Source organism: Protomyctophum bolini (assembly GCF_963924005.1).
Source record: "Protomyctophum bolini genome assembly, chromosome: 1".
Taxonomy (NCBI): Eukaryota; Metazoa; Chordata; class Actinopteri; order Myctophiformes; family Myctophidae; genus Protomyctophum; species Protomyctophum bolini.
Window position 1 is genome coordinate 50,920,117 of NC_137862.1, and position 21,846 is coordinate 50,941,962.

General features: G+C 43.2%; 1 protein-coding gene across 1 annotated transcript in view; it reads left to right on the forward strand.

Moving 5' to 3' along the window:
- The window catches only part of prmt3 (protein arginine methyltransferase 3), a 108,069-nt gene that overhangs the window by 53,129 nt on the left and 33,094 nt on the right, over positions 1 to 21,846 (forward strand). Inside the window, exons 12-13 of the mRNA XM_080771357.1 lie at positions 2,057 to 2,244; positions 7,485 to 7,571. Coding sequence (XP_080627483.1) covers positions 2,057 to 2,244; positions 7,485 to 7,571 — 275 coding nt within the window. The remainder of the gene's footprint in view (positions 1 to 2,056; positions 2,245 to 7,484; positions 7,572 to 21,846) is intronic.

The following is a 21,846-nucleotide window of genomic DNA, read 5'->3' on the forward strand; positions in this document are numbered from 1 at the left end:
GCCATAGAAATAAAGGTAGACAGGCAAGTATTGGATAGTGGATTGTTGAGAAAGAATTGTCCCTATACAGGTTGGCAAATAATGTCCTTATGTCCTGAATATCAACAGAGCAGAATCTGGGCTCCAGTGTAAAATGGCTGAAAAACCTCTGGCGTAGTGTCAAAATGCACAACTTGAACTTTCAATACGAGAAGGGACTACGTCACATGTGTTCCCAAGAGGGCAACCAGCCCATTCTGTCATATTCAGAACGTTCCTCATGCTGTCTTTTGAATCAGCAAAATTGGCCAAAACAAATAGTGGTTCAGTTCTGTTGGACCGATGTATCGGTGCCTTGGTTCAGTCTGTTGACGCCATGAAGTCCACAGTGGGAAAAGTAGGGCAAAGCGGATGTTGGGGTGTGGTTTCGAGAAGATGTGATGGATACAGTCATTATTTGGTGTGCGTGGAATTGATGCAGAGCTCCACTCCCTCAGGAAACCAGGGCATCCTCTTAATTGGCCATTACATTCGTTGACGTTAACCCATTCTGACCTGAGATCAGATTCATACGAGGTTTCCACGGGACACACACTGGTCTGATTAACCCATTCTGACCTGAGATCAGATTCTAAAAATGTCAGTCGTTCTTCGAATTTTTCAAAAATAGCAGACCTACAAGCTCGTATCGCGCCACTCGGTGGCGCGATATGAGCTTGTAGATCTGCTATTTTTCAATAGCTAAAGCATAACATGATGCCAACACCAAAATGGGTGCCCGGTCAGAATGGGTTAAATAATAGCTTACAGCATGTTTCATGTTTTGATTTTGACAGTCATAGGTAGTGCAGTCTTGTCTTTTATAATGGATATTAATGAATCTAGTGCTGGTGGAAAGAGACTGAATCTAATCTATAAGTCATTTCAGAGCCAGTTAGTCAGGTTGTATTCTGGGCTTAGCTGAGGTATCTTTGCTGATGAAGTGACCTGAAGTGAATAGTAAAGACCGTTTAAAGTATCTGGAAAATTATACTTTAAAAAAATCCTATATTTGCTTGAAGAAGGTCGTCAGTGACCGAAACTTTGCTTCTTTAAATATATCTGCTCCTGTACCGTGAAGTGCGTCAGTGTGCGGGCACATTATTTTTATGATCCTATCAGATATTAAAATTTGGCTAATGCGTCAAAGCTGGGGACCGTGTAACTATGACATCACAATAAAAAATAAACGATACGCACATATATATATATATGACTCATACATTGATTGATTGATTGAATTCTTTATTAGTCAGAAATGTAAACAGTATGAGGTACAGTCAGACATTTAGGCTAAAAGGTGGTCCTTTGTAGATATCCATATGTCCAAAACCGATACGTATGAAATACTGTAATCCAAATTACAGTATACAGAGTACATTCAGTTTTGGTAGGTAGCGCCAGGTAATAACACATTTATTGACACTGTGACGGTACCAAATGAAAGTCGCCGCTGTTTCTCTGCATGGTGCATTGTTGAGACAGTTCAACATACACACTTGTATCAGATCATAGAACTAGATCGGCTCCCTCGCCATCTGAACTGTCGCTACACATTTTGTTTTTTCTCAATATTTGTATTGATTTTTAACAGTGTGAACATAGATAGGAGTAGTTTTTCTTTCTGCACTGTTGCTACACATAAAATATCAAATAACAAATGTCCATTATATCGAGATCAATATTGAGATATATATTATTTTCCATATATTCAGCCTTAACTAGCCTTAACTTATTGTTTTCATTTTTAGAGGTATTAAAGTAGTTATTTAAAAGCTAGTGGTAGAAATGTATTTTGTATTGGTAAAATTAATATTCAATTAATATTCTACCCACAAAAATATGTTTTGACATTTTGATTAAGTTGATCAATTCACCAATAGGTCTGCAACACAGACGTGTTCACAAACAAATCTATAGAAATATCTATATAGAACTCTATAGAAATATTGTACAGTAGCCTATATAAATACAGTATTGTGCAGTGTATATATACATATCACAATCCAGTACGTCTCTCCTTTTTCCATCCCTATAGTCTATCCAGACCTTTGTAACATAAGCCTGGCAGCGGTGGGAGATGAACAGAAGCACCGAGACCGCATTGCATTCTGGGACGAGGTGTATGGCTTCAACATGTCGTGCATGAAGAAAGCCGTGTTGCCCGAGGCCGTCGTGGCAGTCGTCAGCGCAGACACTCTCATCTCTCAGCCAGCAGTCATACAGGTAATCTCACACACGCGTTGGCCCCCGACCTATACAATCCTAACCGTGAAGCCTCAGCCTTGAAGTAACATTGTTGAAGTTTGAACAAGCATTGTCCTCTCTTTTGGCGGGGACGTCTTGTCATGTTTCTGTTATTGAGTTAAGTTTCAATTGTGGTGTACATCAGTGTCGATTTAGTCGACGAAAAATGTTCCAGACCCCCAGGAACGCGCCCAGGGGGCCGGGCCAGTTTCCGACGTGCCGCCCCGTGTCCGAAACGGTTGAGAAATGACAGTGTGCCGGTCCCTCTACTGTACCCTCTACTGTACTGTACTGGCACACCCGACATCATCATATGTACAGTTAATATGTGCATGTGTGTAGGTTGCGCACAGGTGGTGAAAAACAACCATGCTGTTTTCATGCTCATACCTACCCAGCCAGCCAGGCAGGCACACCCACCCAGACACATAAGTCCGTAAGGGAGTGGTTGCACCACTAAAAAAACTAGACTAAAATGGAAGGCACTAGTGGACAAGAGATCCAGTATTAGTCATTATACGCGACGCGTTGTGAGCTTGTAGATCTGCTATTTTCAGCAAGCGTAAAAACGGTCATCACGACGGCATCAAGGGCCGCCCAAAATACATTTTAGTCTAAAACTAGACTAAACACTGAAACATTCCAGGAGGTGACAAAAATGTGACTGAAACTAAATGAAAACTATTGAAGAGACTATGACTAAAAACAAGAATCAAAATGTGCTGCCCACGAGATGAATTGTGTCTGTGTCCTATAGCAAACCCTGGCCACCTCAGACACAGAGAGAGTGAATCAGAGAGTTGTGGGTCATACGGATGAAAACCAAGCGATGACCGCCAGCAGGTTACTCCTCACTGGAACGCAGTCGACGAGGCTCAGCTGGAGCCGACTGGCCGCGATTAGGAAACGCGGAGAGACGTCGTCTGACGTGGCATTGGTTGCGTTATCCGACTATTAATCCTTACCCTATAATCCTATAATTCTAACCCTAACCTCAGTCTTAAAACACAATTGGTGCCGGAAGTGCATCAAAATAGAAGCTCCCGGGGTGCCAGAGTTGTCTGAGCGCTTTTACTCTGAAAGCCATGAACCGGAAACACTTTCTTAAAAAAGTTGACTTGACAAAGTGACCTCACAATCCCCGATCATCTTAATATATTTATATACGCTCCAAAAAGCGTTCATATTTTGCGGGAGAGACGGATGAGGAGCAGAAATGAAGCGCCAGCATGTCGATCATTTTAACACCACGGAGAGCGCCCTGGATGAGGAGATACGAGTCATTCTTTCCGCCGCGCTAACATGGGAGTCAATGACAAGCTAATAGTTGCACAGAGCGTTAGCATACGGCAAGCGAAAAGCGAAATGCCAAAAAAATCTCGCCCGTGTCGTTTGGACGTCGTTTGGACGTCCACAGACGTCTAAGGCACCTCTCGGTTCCAATCCTTATGACGTTTCAGGACGTATTATGTACTAAATGGGTTAATGGCATTTCTACCTCTGAGACACCAATTTATATTGTGAAATCACTGTTACAGCTCCATGGGTCCATTCGGCTCCTAATTATCCATCATAGCTGGGGGGGACCCCCTGGAACTCCCTGAAGGACCCCTGGGGGGTCCCCGGGCCCCACTTTGGGAAACCACTGCACTAATCTCATTATCCAAGTATGTATTTATTTATTTATTTTCTCGAGAAGAAGAAGAAGAAGTATTTTACCGTGTTCCCTTTTTTTCATTTTGTATAAAAAAAACGTAGGCACCATTTTGAAAAATCCAGGGCACGACTATGGCTATTTCTCTTCCTTTTTCTTCTCCCAGACCAAAGTAATGTCTTCTCCCACTCCCACTCGGCCTACATTTGGCTGTAGCCACTGGCTTTTGCAGGCAACACGCTCAGCGCTCATCCCTGTGTAGTATACGTGATGAACGAGGGCAGTGCCATGATATAATGGAATTTGAATCCTCTATCGATGGTTTCTCCCCTCCAGTGACAAATAGACAGCCCCGAATGCCCCAAATTACATGGATTCTCATCTACGAGCCCCGGGCCACTGATGCGATCCAATAACATCCCATTAAGGCTGGCCACTATTCCGTAAAATTGAGAGCCCTCTTGTGGAATTGTGAATTCTTGTAAAGCAGATGGGTTTTACGTTCCTCTATAGGAATGGGAGACCACACTGTGGGAATGTTTCACTTGTATGCATATAAAGCAGCATTAAAGGCTTAGTGAAACGGAAATGGTGGACATTTTATTTTGACGTTTCAGACGCTTTCAAGTTGAAACACCGCTTTCGAGTTTCTGAACCAATCAGAGCGTCGCATCCCTTCAGGCGATGGGACGGTAGCTATATGCTACGCGCAGTACGCATGGAGTGTGTTTGTTTACAAGTCGGATGGTCGGCCAGCTGTACCAGTTTACTGATATGTGGCTTATTTCTACCCTATAATGTTTTCAGATACATATTTTAGCGTGATGATTGAGTTGAAACTGAGTAATAAACACTGTCTGGATGTTATCTTGAATGGGAATAAAAACGTGAGGATTTCTGTAATCAGTAGCAGGTGTGCTGGACGGATGCGCACATATGGGGAATAAAACGGGTGAGCTTAATTTTTATTGGCTTTTATCGATGTAGGTATGCCCATATGGCATCCAGGTAGGTATGCCCATATGATGACCACGGATATGGTCTAAAAGTGTGAAAAACGTATTTTCTTTTTCACTACGCCTTTAAGTTGTGCTTGTATGATATGCCACCTCTCCAACTTCATTTCAACTGCTCGGAAAGACAGTAGGATTTATTGTGGATGTGAACTCATTACATGGCTTGGTTGAATGCTTGATTCTGATTGGCCAATCGCTGAATTCAGCGGCGAGTTATGTGTTGATAATGATACGCTCCACTGTATAACAGTTGTGTGACTTGTGTTGTGTTTTTGATCAGTTATTAATTTATGTTAGGTAGCCATGTAATAATAATATCTGGCTATAGGTGGTCATTGTCGGGATATAATTCACCACTGGGATATAATTAAATTAATTAATTTAGTTAAACTCCCAGATAGCATCTGGTAGGGAATATAGGGTGCAATGAAAATGAGCTGTAGTAAGACACAAAAGTCATGTTTAGCTTCCACAAGAGGGTTAATAAGAGTGAAGAATGGACATTGCAAAATACTTTAATTCATTTTCAATCAGGAAATCATGGAATTATTCTCTCTTTCCATCGGAATCCGATCTCCTAGCTGATATTTTCCTCCTCGGTCCAATTTTTTAGACATTAGACCGAGCACGCTTCAGTGTATAGATCAGCTACAGTAATAATAATAATAATAAAACTTTATTTGTATAGCACTTTTCATGACATGAAATGCAGCTCAAAGTGCTTTACAGAAAAATGGAGGATAAAAGAAAAGCAAGGCAACAACATTAAAAACAAGCAGTAATGCAATACAGTGAGCACATGAATAACAAAAATAAAAAATAAAAGATCAATTAAAAGCAATGTTGTAGAAGTGGGTCTTGAGCTGAGCTTTAAAAATGTCTACAGAGGCTGCCTGACGAAGGTACAGTGGGAGCTTGTTCCATGCCGACGGCCCGTAGAAGCAAAAAGCTGCTTCCCCGTATTTTTTAGTTGCCATTTTTTTTGGCAAAGCGAGCAGGCCAGCAGTGGAAGACCACCAAATTACAGTGTGGTGTGTCTCATAGCGGCGTTGACCTTATTGACGGTATGGCCGTTTTATTACCACGACGGTGACAAAGCAATATATTCTGGCAGTTCAGCGGGTTTATCGCACCGTCTTCATTGGACTGTTTGAAGACCAATCGTCACTAATGGCAGCATGAGTATAGTTTTCCTTTCACACTGTTGTCCTCTTCTTGACATTACCAGCAGTGAGCTCGTTTAAAAGTTTAACTTGTTTCCAACACGGGCAGCTCAAACTAAATGGTCCATGAGGGCAGAGGAGAGGACACTTGGAAGAGTATCAAACCGTAACCCGCATAATAAGCCACATTATCCCTATAGCGTCAGTGTTGTTTTTGGCAGCACATTTCGATTTTAGTTTTAGTCGTAGTGTCTTGAATAGTTTTCACTTCGTTTTTGTCACATTTTTGTCACCCGGAATGTTTTAGTGTTAGTCTAGTTTTAGTCGACTAAATGTCATAAGATTTTAGTCGACTAAATCTACAGTTGATTTAGTCGACTAAAATATATTTTGGCGGGCCTTGATGCTGTCGTATAATGACTGATTTTACAAATATACAAGCAACCTTGTAGATCGGTGTAAAAATGACTTTTTTTAATATTGCATCTTTAAATATGTTTTCTACTGTTGGCCAGCTGACTGTAAGTTGTTGACTTGCTATGTTGCATCCATTTAATTGTGTTCGATTTTCCTGCTTTTTTTAGTGAATTTGTTGTATAGCACTTTGTGACTTAGTCCAGAAAAGTGCTATATAAATAAAGTTATTATTATTGTTATACTGGATCTCTTGTCCACTAGTCCCTTCCTAACATTTTTGTCTAGTTGTTATTTGTTAGTTTTCATTTAGTTTTCGTTGCACTATTGGTGAATTAAGCAATATATTACACGTTCCTGCAGCACGCCTGCCATGCTGCAGGGCGAGTTCCGGAAGCAACGCAAAAGTGCATTAATTAAACCACCCCTTCGAGTGTAATATTGCAATTATACAACAGTTACCCTTGAAACTAAGAAAATCGCTGAAAAAACTTTTTTTTTAATGACGGATGTAGCCACTACGACCACAAATGTACCAAGAAACTAGCTAGTCTGGCCACCGAGTTTGCTGCGCTCTGGGAGAACAGAGCAGCTGAATTCTTTGTTTTGATTAGGTGTGGACTGGAGTGGTGCTCGTTTGAACCACGGCTAGAAGGCTGTTTCAACCAATCAGATTGCTTCCTCGAAACGACCTGTTGTATAATACAACACTTTTATTTTTATTGTAGGGCCGCTAGCCCCTCCCATGTCCAGCTTTGATGGATTGTGTATTGTTTAAACACAAACATTGTGCAAACACTAACATTGAATGCCATTGACCATGGTGGTCAATGGTGATTGGCCGGAATGAGCTGACGTATGATGATAAGAGCGCCCCTCATTTCACACGGGTGTGATTTTTGTTTTTACTCACAGTTCATTTGTATGCCGTATGCATCTGTATTCATACAGTATTTTGTCTATTCTCAACAGACGATCGATTGCAACAGTGTGTGTCTGTCAGAGCTGGAGTTTGTATCAGATTTCTGCCTGAAGATTACAGACGGCACAATGTGTACGGTAGGTAACGCACACACACACACACACACAATAATTTTATACGCTTTACAATGGTTCATTCATTCATACATTGGGAGGTGAAGCGGCGAACAGTTGTCAGCGTCCTCACTTCCCACATTCACACACCGATGGTGGCGAGCTCACACCGACCAGCTCATTGGAGGCAATGTAGGGTTCAGTGTCTTGCCCAAGGACACTTCGACAGGAGGCGCCGGGATTCGAACCACCGACCCAGGAATCATTGGACGACCTGCTCTACCTCCTGAGCCACAGCCGCCCACTTAACTTTGATTATGGTTATCCATCGTGTCCGATGATGAGAACCCATCTCTGTTACTTGTGAGTAGACTAGTAGAGGGTTGCACGGGTCTGCCCGGAGTCAAGAAGAACCACAAACCCGCTCTGGTACAGTTGTGATAGGCGAAGCTCCCTGTTGTCCAAAGTGTCGAAAGCCTTCGATAGATCGAATGAATAGGTCCCTTATGCTCTTCCTACACTTCTCCTGCAGCTGCCGGGGCGCGCTCTGAACCATGTGTTGTTTTTGACGACTAAAACTAAGACGAACATTTTTCGTCGACTAACCTTTTTCACTGACGGAAACTAAATGAAAACTAAGCTATGATGACTAAAACTAAGACTAAATATACTGACAATTTCGTCAACAAATAAAAACTAGACTAAAATGTTAGGAAGGGACTAGTGGACAAGAGATCCAGTATAAGTCATGTTACAATCAGTTGCATGCTGAAAATAGCAGATCTACTAGCTCACAACGTGTCACGCTGGGACGCGTTGTGAGCTTGTAGATCGGCTATTTTCAGCAAGTGAAAAAAACAGTCATTACAACGGCATCAAGGCCCACCAAAATATATTTTGTTCGACTAAATCAACCGTAGATTTAGTCGACTAAAATCGTATGATATTTAGTCGACTAAAACTAGACTAACACTAAAAACATTCCAGGTGACTAAAATGTGACTAAAACTAAATGAAGACTCTTCAAGAGACTATGACTAAAACTAAAATCAAATTCTGCTGACAAAAAAACAACACTACAGTCGACGCCAGTATGTCCTCACATCCCCCATTCACGCACCGATGGTGGTCGAAGCTACCATGCGAGGCACCGGGGCCGACTCATTGGAGGCAATGTAAGGGTTCAGTGTCTTGCCCAAGGACACTTCCACGTGTGCACAGGAGGAGGAGCCGGGATTCGAACCGCCGACCCACGGATCGTTGGACCCTCCTGAGCCACAGGCTCGGCCACGGCCCATTCCACATGATACCCCTCGTGGTGACCTGCAGGTCTTATAGCCGGGGCTGTGAGAAGTGACCTGTCTCGTACTGTGAAAAACCCCATCGTGTTTTCGCGGCGCGGCGCCCAAGCCCCAGTACTATCTCGTACCATATTGGTTTAATGGATAATCAATAGAGGGGTTATTATCTGCGGTGTCTCTCTGGGTATAGGGCCCGTGGACTTTAATGGGATTGGTAAACATCCTTTTTCATTTTTTGTTTTTGTCCAGCACACCGTCAACCCACACCTCCACCACCCTGTAATTGAAAATCTCCAGTTTCTATATCTTGGGAGGGGGGCGTAATACCTGAGCAGGTCATGTTAACCCATTCTGACCTGAGATCAGATTCATACGAGGTTTCCACTGGACACACACTGGTCTGATTAACCCATTCTGACCTGAGATCAGATTCTAAAAATGTAAAGTCGTTCTTCGATTTTTCAAAAATAGCAGACCTACAAGCTCGGTGGTGCGCTATGAGCTTGTAGATCTGCTATTTTTCAATGGCTAAAGCATGACGTGATGCAAACACCAAAATGGGTTCCCGTTCAAAATGGGTTAAAAGTCCACTCCAGAACAGATGATGGGACCACATCGGTTAGGGATGTGATTTTTCATGTTTTTTTATAAAGGGCGTTATTCTATTATTTTCTCCAAGCCTCTTTGAAACTATTACCAGATGCAGGGGGCTTGCTTGGCTGCATCATTCATACGTGTGATCGGTGCATTGCCTGATCAGAATAGAACGTTACTAGTGTTTGTTCCGTGACGTGGTCATGTGTTACAACAAGTGAGTGTATAGCAGCAGGTCACCCAGGTGCAACAGAATCTTCTCCAAGCGCTTCCAAAAGGTTGTTTCTTTTGGACACGCGTGTGTGCAGCATGCTGTTATGATATGCTGTAGGTAAAATGCACATGTTCCTTATGCAAATGTGACCATGTGGAACCTAGATTTAATCCATTCTGGGCGGGAACCCCTCTTTTGGTGTTTTGAAGCATTTGTGTTATACTTTAGCTATTGAAAAAATAGCAGATCTACAAGCTCGTGGCGCGCTACGAGCTTGTAGGTCTGCTATTAAAAAAAAAAAAGTGGTAATGTGATGCAAATCTTTGAATATATATATGTTCTTTCAGAGTGTTTTTAACTCAAATCTTTGAATATATATGTTCTTTCAGAGTGTTTTTAACTCAAATCTTTGAATATATATGTTCTTTCAGAGTGTTTTTAACTCAAATCTTTGAATATACATGTTCTTTCAGAGTGTTTTTAACTCAAATCTTTGAATATATATGTTCTTTCAGAGTGTTTTTAACTCAAATCTTTGAATATATATGTTCTTTCAGAGTGTTTTTAACTCAAATATTTGAATATATATGTTCTTTCAGAGTGTTTTTAACTCGAATCTTTGAATATATATGTTCTTTCAGAGTGTTTTTAACTCAAATCTTTGAATATACATGTTCTTTCAGAGTGTTTTTAACTCGAATCTTTGAATATATATGTTCTTTCAGAGTGTTTTTAACTCAAATCTTTGAATATACATGTTCTTTCAGAGTGTTTTTAACTCAAATCTTTGAATATACATGTTCTTTCAGAGTGTTTTTAACTCAAATCTTTGAATATATATGTTCTTTCAGAGTGTTTTTAACTCAAATCTTTGAATATATATGTTCTTTCAGAGTGTTTTTAACTCAAATCTTTGAATATATATGTTCTTTCAGAGTGTTTTTAACTCAAATCTTTGAATATATATGTTCTTTCAGAGTGTTTTTAACTCGAATCTTTGAATATATATATATGTTCTTTCAGAGTGTTTTTAACTCGAATCTTTGAATATATATGTTCTTTCAGAGTGTTTTTAACTCGAATCTTTGAATATATATGTTCTTTCAGAGTGTTTTTAACTCCAATCTTTGAATATATATGTTCTTTCAGAGTGTTTTTAACTCGAATCTTTGAATATATATGTTCTTTCAGAGTGTTTTTAACTCAAATCTTTGAATATACATGTTCTTTCAGAGTGTTTTTAACTCAAATCTTTGAATATATATGTTCTTTCAGAGTGTTTTTAACTCAAATCTTTGAATATATATGTTCTTTCAGAGTGTTTTTAACTCAAATCTTTGAATATATATGTTCTTTCAGAGTGTTTTTAACTCAAATCTTTGAATATACATGTTCTTTCAGAGTGTTTTTAACTCAAATCTTTGAATATATATGTTCTTTCAGAGTGTTTTTAACTCAAATCTTTGAATATATATGTTCTTTCAGAGTGTTTTTAACTCAAATCTTTGAATATATATGTTCTTTCAGAGTGTTTTTAACTCAAATCTTTGAATATATATGTTCTTTCAGAGTGTTTTCGAGGATTTCGAAGGCATTTGTGTAGAATCGTCCTCGGGCCTAAACGGGTTAACCCAGCTGCTTCATATGATGTTCTAATTGAATGACATCCTCTCGTTATATGGCGCCATATCGTAGCCCTATACATGGACACTATAGTATCACACAGTTGACCTATTGGGGGGTGTGGGGGGGTGAATGGGGAAACTGTTATCGAGAGATAACTGACCCGTAATCAGTTGGTCATATAATACCTCCCCAATATAATGGCTAAGGTTAGGGCTATCTGAAGGGTAAAACAGCTCCTGGACCAGTGCTCAGGGAGTGGGGGGGGGGGAGGAGTGTAGTGGGGGTGGGAGAGGGAGGGGGAGGGGGGGAGGAGGCTTGCGCCTGGCGTCCTGTGATGGAGCGGCTGCTTTTGTTCTCCTGTCGACAGTCCATTCATCAGCGCAGCCTGCCTAACCTTGCATTAAATGAACAGCACAGCCCCTGCGTCTGCACCGCTCGCGAGCAAGACAAATACTCCCCCCCCCCACCCCCCCCCCCCCCCCGCTTCTCTTTTCTTTCTCACCCGTTCTTTCTCACACTCTTTTTTCCTGTTCTCTCTCTCTCTCTCTCTCTCTTGCTCTCTCTTTCGTGCACTTTATCTATATATTTTTCACTCACCCTCTCGTCTACCTCCATTTATTTCGCCCTTTCTCTATCCCTGTACATGCAGGACAAAATACACTTACCTGTTCTCTGTGTCTCTCTCTCTCTCTCTCTCTCTCTCTCTCTCTCTCTCTCTCTCTCAATTCAATTCAATTAATTTCATGTCAATTCAATTCAAAGGAGCTTTATTGGCATGAGAAAACGTGCAACGTTTACATTGCCAAAGCACGAAGTGGAACAAGACAATCAGAATCAAACAATGTGAGAGAGCTGTGTTACATTAACACCTCTCTCTCTCTCTCTCTCTCTCTCTCTCTCTCTCTCTCTCTCTCTCTCAGTCTCTCTCTTTCACACACTACTACTACTACTCTTTCTCTATTTCCTCCTCACTCCATCTTGACTCTCCCTTCACAGTTCACACACATGTTTTTCAGTCACTCTGTCTCACTCTTTCACTTTCTCTTCCTCTCCAGTCATTGCCTCCGGCTATTCATATATCTCCCAATGCTCTCCTCCTTGTCTACTACTGTAGGTTATACACTGGAATCTAAATGTATCCTCCTTTTAAAGGGTTTACAGTACTTGAAACAGTTCAAACAATGGTCACTGTTAACCCTGTGTTCCAAATGGATCTCTCGTTGATGCCGCTTATATTTCTAAACCACCCCCAGGCAGGTTTTAAAGCCATACTGTGTAACATTTATTTCAGTAGTCTTATTTTGGCGACACTTACTGGTAGCTCTGTGTCATTACAACATTTGACGAGGAATGGTAAAAAAAATAAGAATAATAATGCTGCAGAGCAGAGTCCTATTGTATGTGGAACCACACAATTATGTGGAAAGAATAAACCAGCGAAAGATTATATCAAAAATAACTTAAATTGCTTTAACCACTTCCACTTATTTTGGGCATGTCATTTTTCTTAATTGTTATAAAGCTCAACACAACACGTCACACGTTGTGAGCTTGTTGATCTTCTATTTTTTTTGGTAAAGTGTCATAAATAAACTACGGCATTTATGAAAAATTATGAAGTATACAGTAGGGCATTCACTTCCAGTCATTCTTACTAGTTGACTAGAGTTGCCTAGTTTACTAGTAGACTATAGTTGTTTAACTATACCTATTATGTAAAAAAATATATAATAAAAACAGTTTAAAAACTGTGTACATTGGTGACTATAACTATAATCTACTTGATCTTGAGGCCTACAAAATCCCGCCCAAAAAACCTAAAAAGATATATATATATATGAGAATAACCTTCCAAGGAAGGGACTGCACACTCCAGGGAACAGAGACGGACAACTTACTGCATCAAACTTATTTATTAGCACGACGCGTTTCGCCGTGAGCTAGCACCTCCTGACGAAGCTCCTGACGAAGCTCACGGCGAAACGCGTCGTGCTATTAAATAAGTTTGATGCAGTAAATTGTCCGCCTCTGTTCCCTGGAGTGTGCAGTCCCTTCCTTGGAAGGTTTTTCTCTTTTTTCATATATATATATATATATATATAATCTTTTCTTATCAACTAGTACCAACAAGGTTGACTAGTGGATTGACTAGTCGACTAGTTGCTTAATGCCCATACATAATAGACATACAAGGTTGCTGTCCAACAGCGAGGATATGTAAACCCCTCTCTCTCTCTCTCTCTCTCTCTCTCTCTCTCTCTCTCTCTCTCTCTCTCTCTCTCTCTCTCTCTCTCTCTCTCTCTCTCTCCCCCCTTCCTGCAGCCTCAGAGGGAGTATATGCTAATGAATGTGGCTCGCAGGAAAGAATGAGCGGAGCGCTTGACTCTGTAATTAATTTCCAACACGCCACTGTCTCTCTCTCTCTCTCTCTCTCTCTCTCTCTCTCTCTCTCTCTCTCTCTCTCTCTCTCTCTCTCCCGCACGTCTCTGCTGAGGTAGCTACTGTAGCGCTTGAGAGGAAATCTCCACTGTCATCCATCTCTTAACCGCTTTCCATCAAATTTAAATACTGTCGGCGGAGGAGATCGGGCGGTGGGGGTTGGGGGGGGGGGGGTGGTTCTTCTTCTCTACGCTTCTTAAACCTTCACTTCAACTTCCCAAGGACGCCTTTTTCGGGTTGCATCATGGTGGGCGACAGCGGGTTTACGATTTATTCCCTGTGTATACGCTGGCAACGTGCCCAGGCAAGTTGACTTGGTGTTTTCGGTGTTGCATGTTATATATAGGCACACTGTCCAATACACTGGAAAGGTCCGGAAAGGTTGAATTGACGTTTAAAGGGGGTGTCAGTGATTTCAGTCAAAAACCCTTAGGTTTCGTTTTTGCCTTGGGACACAAGCTTTCATCCAATCAGGATAGAGAACAAAAACGAAACCTAAGGTTTTTTGACCCCCGGGGGTTAACTGGGGACAGGGAGGAACTCCTTATATGGTCAGCACACTCTATAGTAGAGAGGATTATCACAACAAAACCAAAAAAATAAGTGATATTTGAATTAAGTGAAATCACTGACTCTACTTTTAAGGGGCCCTGTTGTTTTGCGTTCCACGTCCCGGAGGCGTGAACAATGCTGTTTTGCTATATTTTTAGTAAACCAAGCAGCAATTGGCCATGCCTCCAGCCAGGTCTTAAGTTAAGTCATAAGACCTTGTATTTAGGCAAAACTAAGGCCTTGATGAGAGTACTGTACATACAGTAAATGTACCCTCACGGGTCTGCATTTTACAGCACAGATGTAAAAGACATAGGTGCTTCTAATCGTCTGTAAATGAGTATTGTGCAATTTAACCCATTTTGGGCGGGAGCCCCTTTTGGTGTTTTAAACATTATGTTATATGATCTACAAGCTCATAGCGTGCCACAGAGTGGCGCGCTATGAGCTTGTAGGTCTGCTATTATTTCTTTAATCGTGAAAATGTGGCACATTTTTAACTAAAATATTTGCTTCTGGGGGGGTCCCTGGAACTACATATTTTGAGATGGGGGGGTCCGTGGCCCAATAGAGATAATTCTGGAGGTCCTTGACATGAAAAAGGTTGAGCACCTGCACCACTGACATAGAAACATGAGGTTTTTCAGATTTCTTTTAGGAATTAGAAGCCTTTTTTTTAATCGACCTCAGTCCAAAATGGGTTAACCCATTCTGACCGGGAACCCATTTTGGTGTTAGCATCATGTTATGCTTTAGCTATTGAAAAATAGCAGATCTACAAGCGCGCTACGAGCTTGTAGATCTGCTATTTTTGAAAAATCGAAGAACGACTGACATTTTTAGAATCTGATCTCAGGTCAGAATGGGTTCATCAGACCAGTGTGTGTCCAGTGGAAACCTCGTATGAATCTGATCTCAGGTCAGAATGGGTTAAGGTCTGTGAAGAGCTCTGAGATGAATTGTCGTCCTAGCGATCATAATGTGTGGGGCCGCCATGTCATGTGTGGTATACCTGCATCGACCACACCCCCTTTCATGAACCACTTTGACTCCTCGAGACTCTTTTCTCTCCGTCTTGAAACTCGGCCAGGGTTACGCCTATGATTTGTTGTACTATAGTTTAGAGTGGCTAAAGGCAGCCATGAATGAGTCAAGTATATGAATCAGTTTTGTATACTTGTTTTTATTTAAAGTATAAATCAGTTTTTGTTTCATTGCTTGAAAGTGAATCTTCATTTCACTGCTGAAACCTTTTTGTGTGTGTGTGTGTGTGTGTGTGTGTGTGTGTGTGTGTGTGTGTGTGTGTGTGTGTGTGTGTGTGTGTGTGTGTGTGTGTGTGTGTGTGTGTGTGTGTGTGTGTGTGTGTGTGTGTGTGTGTGTGTGTGTGTGTGTGTGTGCGCGTGTGTGCGTGTGTGTAGGTACGCATGTGTGGCTGCGCGTGCCACAATATCAGATTGGCACTGCAGTAGAGCCAGGAGGAGAAGGTGGTGTGCTGTGTTGGCTGAGACTGTAGGAGGGGGGGGACTAATTCCTGCTCTAACCCACTACACCACCACTGGGACAGAGGGGGGGGGGGATGGGGGGGCCGGCAAATTCACGCCAAGCCGCCCCCGTGAGGTGGTCGTGCTTGGAAGTCTCCACGCCTGGGTAAACCCCATCAAAAGCGCATTAGGCCAGCCTCCACCACCGCTCTCCCCTCCCCGCACCACCACCACCCCCACCCCCACCCCCACCCCCACAAACACCCCCCCCCAGAACCCCCCCCCTCCCTCTCTCCCCACCGCTATATAATAGTATCTGGTCGCGCCACGCGGCGCCACTGACACACAGCCGGGGCCGAAAGGGGAGAGATGATGAATTGCTCCCCTGTTGGTGTTATCCACGATGATAATTATTAATTTTCCCCTCCCTCCCTCCCCCCCTCCCTCCCTCCCCCCCGCTCTGTCGTGAGAAGGTCCAGTGTGTAGCGCCTCCTCCTCCTCCTCCTCCTCCTTCTCGCGCTGCCAGGAAGACCCCTGTCATCACTTATCAACGACAGAGACCCAGGCCCAAGGCTAAACGCTGATGGAAATAAAAGCCGCTCATTTGATTTGTCCCATTTACACCAGTGTGCGTGCGCGTGTGTGTCTGTGCGTGTGTATGTGTGTGTGTGTGTGTGTGGGTGTGTGTGCGCGGCACGCACACACATGTGTGTCAGAGACTACTGTGTGTATTTACTCTCCCTTTTCCTTAACTCCCTCTCTCTCTCATCCTCCCTCTCGTTCCCTCCCTCTCTCCCCAATGCCAGCTTGTGGAGACTGTGTGTTTTTATGTTGTGTGTTCCCCCCCCCCCCCTCCTCCCTATCATGCCAGGTTACAGAGGCCCCTGGCGTTGGGGTTAGGGTCACACTAGGCCCTAACCCGGGTTACAGAGGCCCCTGGCGTTGGGGTTAGGGTCACACTAGGCCCTAACCCGGGTTACAGAGGCCCCTGGCGTTAGGGTTAGGGTCACACTAGGCCCTAACCCGGGTTACAGAGGCCCCTGGCGTTGGGGTTAGGGTCACACTAGGCCCTAACCCGGGTTACAGAGGCCCCTGGCGTTGGGGTTAGGGTCACACTAGGCCCTAACCCAGGTTACAGAGGCCCCTGGCGTTGGGGTTAGGGTCACACTAGGCCCTAACCCAGGTTACAGAGGCCCCTGGCGTTAGGGTTAGGGTCACACTAGGCCCTAACCCAGGTTACAGAGGCCCCTGGCGTTAGGGTTAGGGTCACACTAGGCCCTAACCCAGGTTACAGAGGCCCCTGGCGTTAGGGTTAGGGTCACACTAGGCCCTAACCCAGGTTACAGAGGCCCCTGGCGTTAGGTTTAGGGTCACACTAGGCCCTAACCCAGGTTACAGAGGCCCCTGGCGTTGGGGTTAGGGTCACACTAGGCCCTAACCCAGGTTACAGAGGCCCCTGGCGTTGGGGTTAGGGTCACACTAGGCCCTAACCCAGGTTACAGAGGCCCCTGGCGTTGGGGTTAGGGTCACACTAGGCCCTAACCCAGGTTACAGAGGCCCCTGGCGTTGGGGTTAGGGTCACACTAGTCCCTAACCCAGGTTACAGAGGCCCCTGGCGTTGGGGTTAGGGTCACACTAGGCCCTAACCCAGGTTACAGAGGCCCTGGCGTTAGGGTTAGGGTCACACTAGTCCCTAACCCAGGTTACAGAGGCCCCTGTCGTTGGGGTTAGGGTCACACTAGGCCCTAACCCAGGTTACAGAGGTCCCTGGTTTGGGGTATTGGGGTCACACTTGTGTCCAGTAGTATAGTTGAGAAAAGTGTAACTAAGTCTGTAAGTGACTGAAAGTATTATTATTATGTGTGTATACCCCATAGCGATTATTTGATTGGCTGAGCACCCCATAGCGATGATTTGATTGGCTGAGCACCCCATAGCAATGATTTGATTGGCTGAGCACCCCATAGCGATGATTTGATTGGCTGAGCACCCCATAGTGATGATTTGATTGGCTGAGCACCCCATAGCAATGATTTGATTGGCTGAGCACCCCATAGCGATGATTTGATTGGCTGAGCACCCCATAGTGATGATTTGATTGGCTGAGCACCCCATAGCGACGATTTGATTGGCTGAGCACCCCATAGCAATGATTTGATTGGCTGAGCACCCCATAGCGATGATTTGATTGGCTGAGCACCCCATAGTGATGATTTGATTGGCTGAGCACCCCATAGTGATGATTTGATTGGCTGAGCACCCCATAGCGATGATTTCGTTGGCTGAGCACCCCATAGCAATGATTTGATTGGCTGGACAAAGTACGTATTGAGGCTAAAAAGTGACGAATTGTAATTTACCGGAATGAGATAATGTATGAAACTCAGTGAAACTATTTTCTTCACTTTTTTTTTTTTTTAACTGTGGGACGGTCTTTCCCCAGTGTGGGAATTCTCAACGGGGGTTCTCAACGTTTTTGGCTGGGGACCCCCGTAAATGCTTTGGCCATGTCTCGCGACCACCGTCCACCGTCCCATTTCAGTGGAATGGTCTTTCCCCAGCGTGGATACGTTCGTCACTGGTGTCTCTTAAGATCAAATCAAATCAAAGTGTATTTGTATATTTGCACATTTACATTGACCGAAGACAAACCAAAGTGCTGAACATTGCATGTAAACAAAAACAAAGCAACAACAGGAGCATGTAAAGAAAAAACAAAGCAACAAGTGAGAGCAGAAGTATATAAGAAGGGTATATGCGTTATCAGACAACATTAAAAGCCAGGGAGAAAAAGTGGGTCTTTAGGAGAGATTTAAAGGACCTATAACATAAAAATTTCTTCTTTTTCAATTTATTTTCTGTTTTTGGGCCTCCCATATGTGTTTTCTATCCCCACAAATAACTAATTTTGAACAATCAGGCTTTCATATCATATAGATGGTTTAATGGAAATTGCTCTCAGGAACAGCTCAACTGATTTTGTCCTCATTGTGATGTCATCAATGTCACCCTACTTTGTATAATTCCTCCTTCTTCAGTCTTCAGTTCCAAATGTGCATTTCCACTTTGTTTACAATGTCCACCATTGTTGATTTTCCAAGCTGGCATGGAATGGAAACAAACCTGTTTTTATCTAGCATCAGTATTATAATGACTCAAATATTACATTTTTTGGGCTTTGAAAACAAGCAATAATAAATTGAAATCAATTCTAAAGCGAACGGGGAGCCGGTGTATAGGGAAGCAAGGACAGGTGTAATATGATCGCTTAAGATGACTTAACCGACTGAAACTCTTGTCACATATAGTTTACAGCGGAATGTTTTTTCTCCAGTGTTTACGCTGGTGTGTCTTCAGATGACCTTAAAACAGACTGAAGTCTTCTCACACTGTACTGCTGTGGCCGTTTCTTGCCTGTGTAAGATGGCTGTTGTCTCTTTTCTTCTGGTTGAGTTAACGTCTTGGCTTTTCTGACGTCTCACACACATTGGGCCATATTCAGACCGCAGCCAGCAAGGTGCTACCTAGGTGATACTTCCCATAGACAGACAGCCCATTCATCAAAACAGAAAAGATTCATTATATAAAAAAAAAACGTCAAAATCATCAACATTGCAGCTGTAGGGAAAGCTTGAATTATCCTCTTTCAATCTGTAAAGGGTTTGTTTCATAAACAATCCACCGTAGTCATGTTATGAGCGCTCGTTGAATATCACTCAACGGTCCTGCGTACCACCTGTTTTGAATGTGCACATAATTCAGGAGGCAGCAGGAGGTTGCTTTACTGATAACGAGCACTTCCAAACTCTGATACTTAGAAAACAATCATCTTCAAGGAATTAGCTCATAACATGTCTACGGTGGATTTTTATTAAACAAATACTTTACAGATTGAAAGAGGTTATTTCAAGCTTTCCCTATACAGCTGCAATGTTGGTGATTTTGACGTTGTTTAATATAATTAGAGAGGACTTTTCTGTTTGGATGAATGGGCTCTCTATGGGAAGTGTCACCTATAGGTATCACCTTGCTGGCAAGATGGCTGCGGTCTGAATATGGCCAATTGCTAACACTGTTGATTTGTGTCTTGAACATGGCATGTTCTACACCCACTGCAAGGGGGAAAAGTTGCAACATGATAACTGAGAATGGCAACTGAACACATTTATTTACGAACGGAACTAAATATGAATTAAAAAGAATCACACTTGTGTGAAGTGAGGGCCCCTCAAAAATCACACTTGTGTGAAGTGAGGGCCCCTCAAAAATCACACTTGTGTGAAGTGAGGGCCCCTTTATAAATCACACTTGTCTGAAGTAAGGGGCACCCACTGTATTTATATCGGCCACATTACGTGTTACGTCGTCATTTTGTGCCATAAACAAACATTAAAGTCCATAGACTTGGCTGGCAAACGATTTACGTCACAAGTGCTCTTTTGCAGTGTATGCAGTCTAAAGTACATTGCAGTGTAGAGTACATTGCAGTGTAGAGTACATTGCAGTGTGAAGTACAGTGTAGGCACTGGGTAGTAATTTGAGTAAAAGGACAACACTCTTCTCACTATTCTCAGTTTTCCGTGAATATGAATTCTCTTCATTGATGAATGATTGTTTCTATTTTCCCCAGCAGGATGGAATGGCCATGTTTTTATTAGAGATCATAAAAGCCATTGTTAAGTCTTATCGTATGGACCTATACAGGATTAAATGTATACAGTCTTCTCCTCCGCTCTCCACAAATCACAAGCTTTAACAGACACACACATTGTGCAGTCCAAACTAGAGGGGAGTTCTTTCAACTTTGGGGTCAAGTATTCTCATTCATCAGTATTCTCGTAGCTGCCTGAACCTCAGTGTATGATACAGTATATAATAAAGTTCAATGCCAAGAAAAGAAAGGTAAATGACAGTCAACACCGAGGACAAAACCATTGCCACTGCAGACGGGGACGGTGCTCGAGTACCTCCTCGGGGCCTGGACTGCCTCAACTGAACAGGATCTGAAGGTTCGGAGAGCACTTGCCTGGAAAGCATTGCACGGGATGAGGAGAGTGTGGAAATCAGATATGGGAGAAGACCTTAAGAGGCGGCTGTTCATAGCTACTGTGGAGTCAGTACTGCTGTATGAGGCATCAGAAATGTGGACCTACCACGGGTCACGGACAAAGTCAGAGAGAGAAGGATGAGGCTGGCAGGGCACTGCGTCAGGCACCCAGAACTCGAGGCAAGTAAATTGACCCAGCCAACCCAGAGCAGCTCAGTGGCCTTGTGGTTAGAGTGTCCGCCCTGAAACTGGGAGGTCGGGGGTTCAATCCCCGGCCGGGTCATACCAAAGACTGTAAAAATGGGCCCCAATGCCTCCCTGCTTGACACTCAGCATCAAGGGTTGGCCATCAAGCGTCATGTCCAGGGGGTGTACTTGTACATCAAGCTGCCTCACGCTACAGAAACAGGAGATAGGCTCCTGCCCTGTGGGCCTCATGGCTCGGCAAGGCTGCAACCCAGAGCAAAGCCAGGAGGGGAAAGAAGCATACCACCTATGTAGACGTGCTGCGGCGCGACAGCTTGGCTGACGACACTGAAGAGCTCAAGAACCTGTTGTTGGATAGGAAATTGTGGAGGGCAGCGATCCAGGAATCCTGAGTTGGTGTTGGCTAGACCTCACTCTCGCAGCAACTAATATAAGCGTGCGCGCTCATGAGTTAATAGTTACGATTGCTGTTTAGCCTGTAAGTGAAGTATGTCTGAAGTCTTATATTATCGCAGTGATAATGATCAAGATGTTAAGAAGCGTCATTTCATTCTCCTATCCAGCGTAAAACAAAGACCTTGAAACTTAAGGATAAGTTGTATTGATCCCCAAAGGGAAATTCAGGAGCTGCATTAACAAGGAGTTAGCTTGCGATGAATGGCAATGACCTGGTGCAGTGTCTATGTCAATCTGCATGAATGGGGTAAAACACCACATCAATCCACAAACCTGGCAGGTGTACACAACAGGCACGTTTACACAACTTACTCATTGGTCTCATTGCGAGTTTCACTTTTCGGGGAGAGAGAACTGACTTTTAATTGCTCCAGCGTGCGAG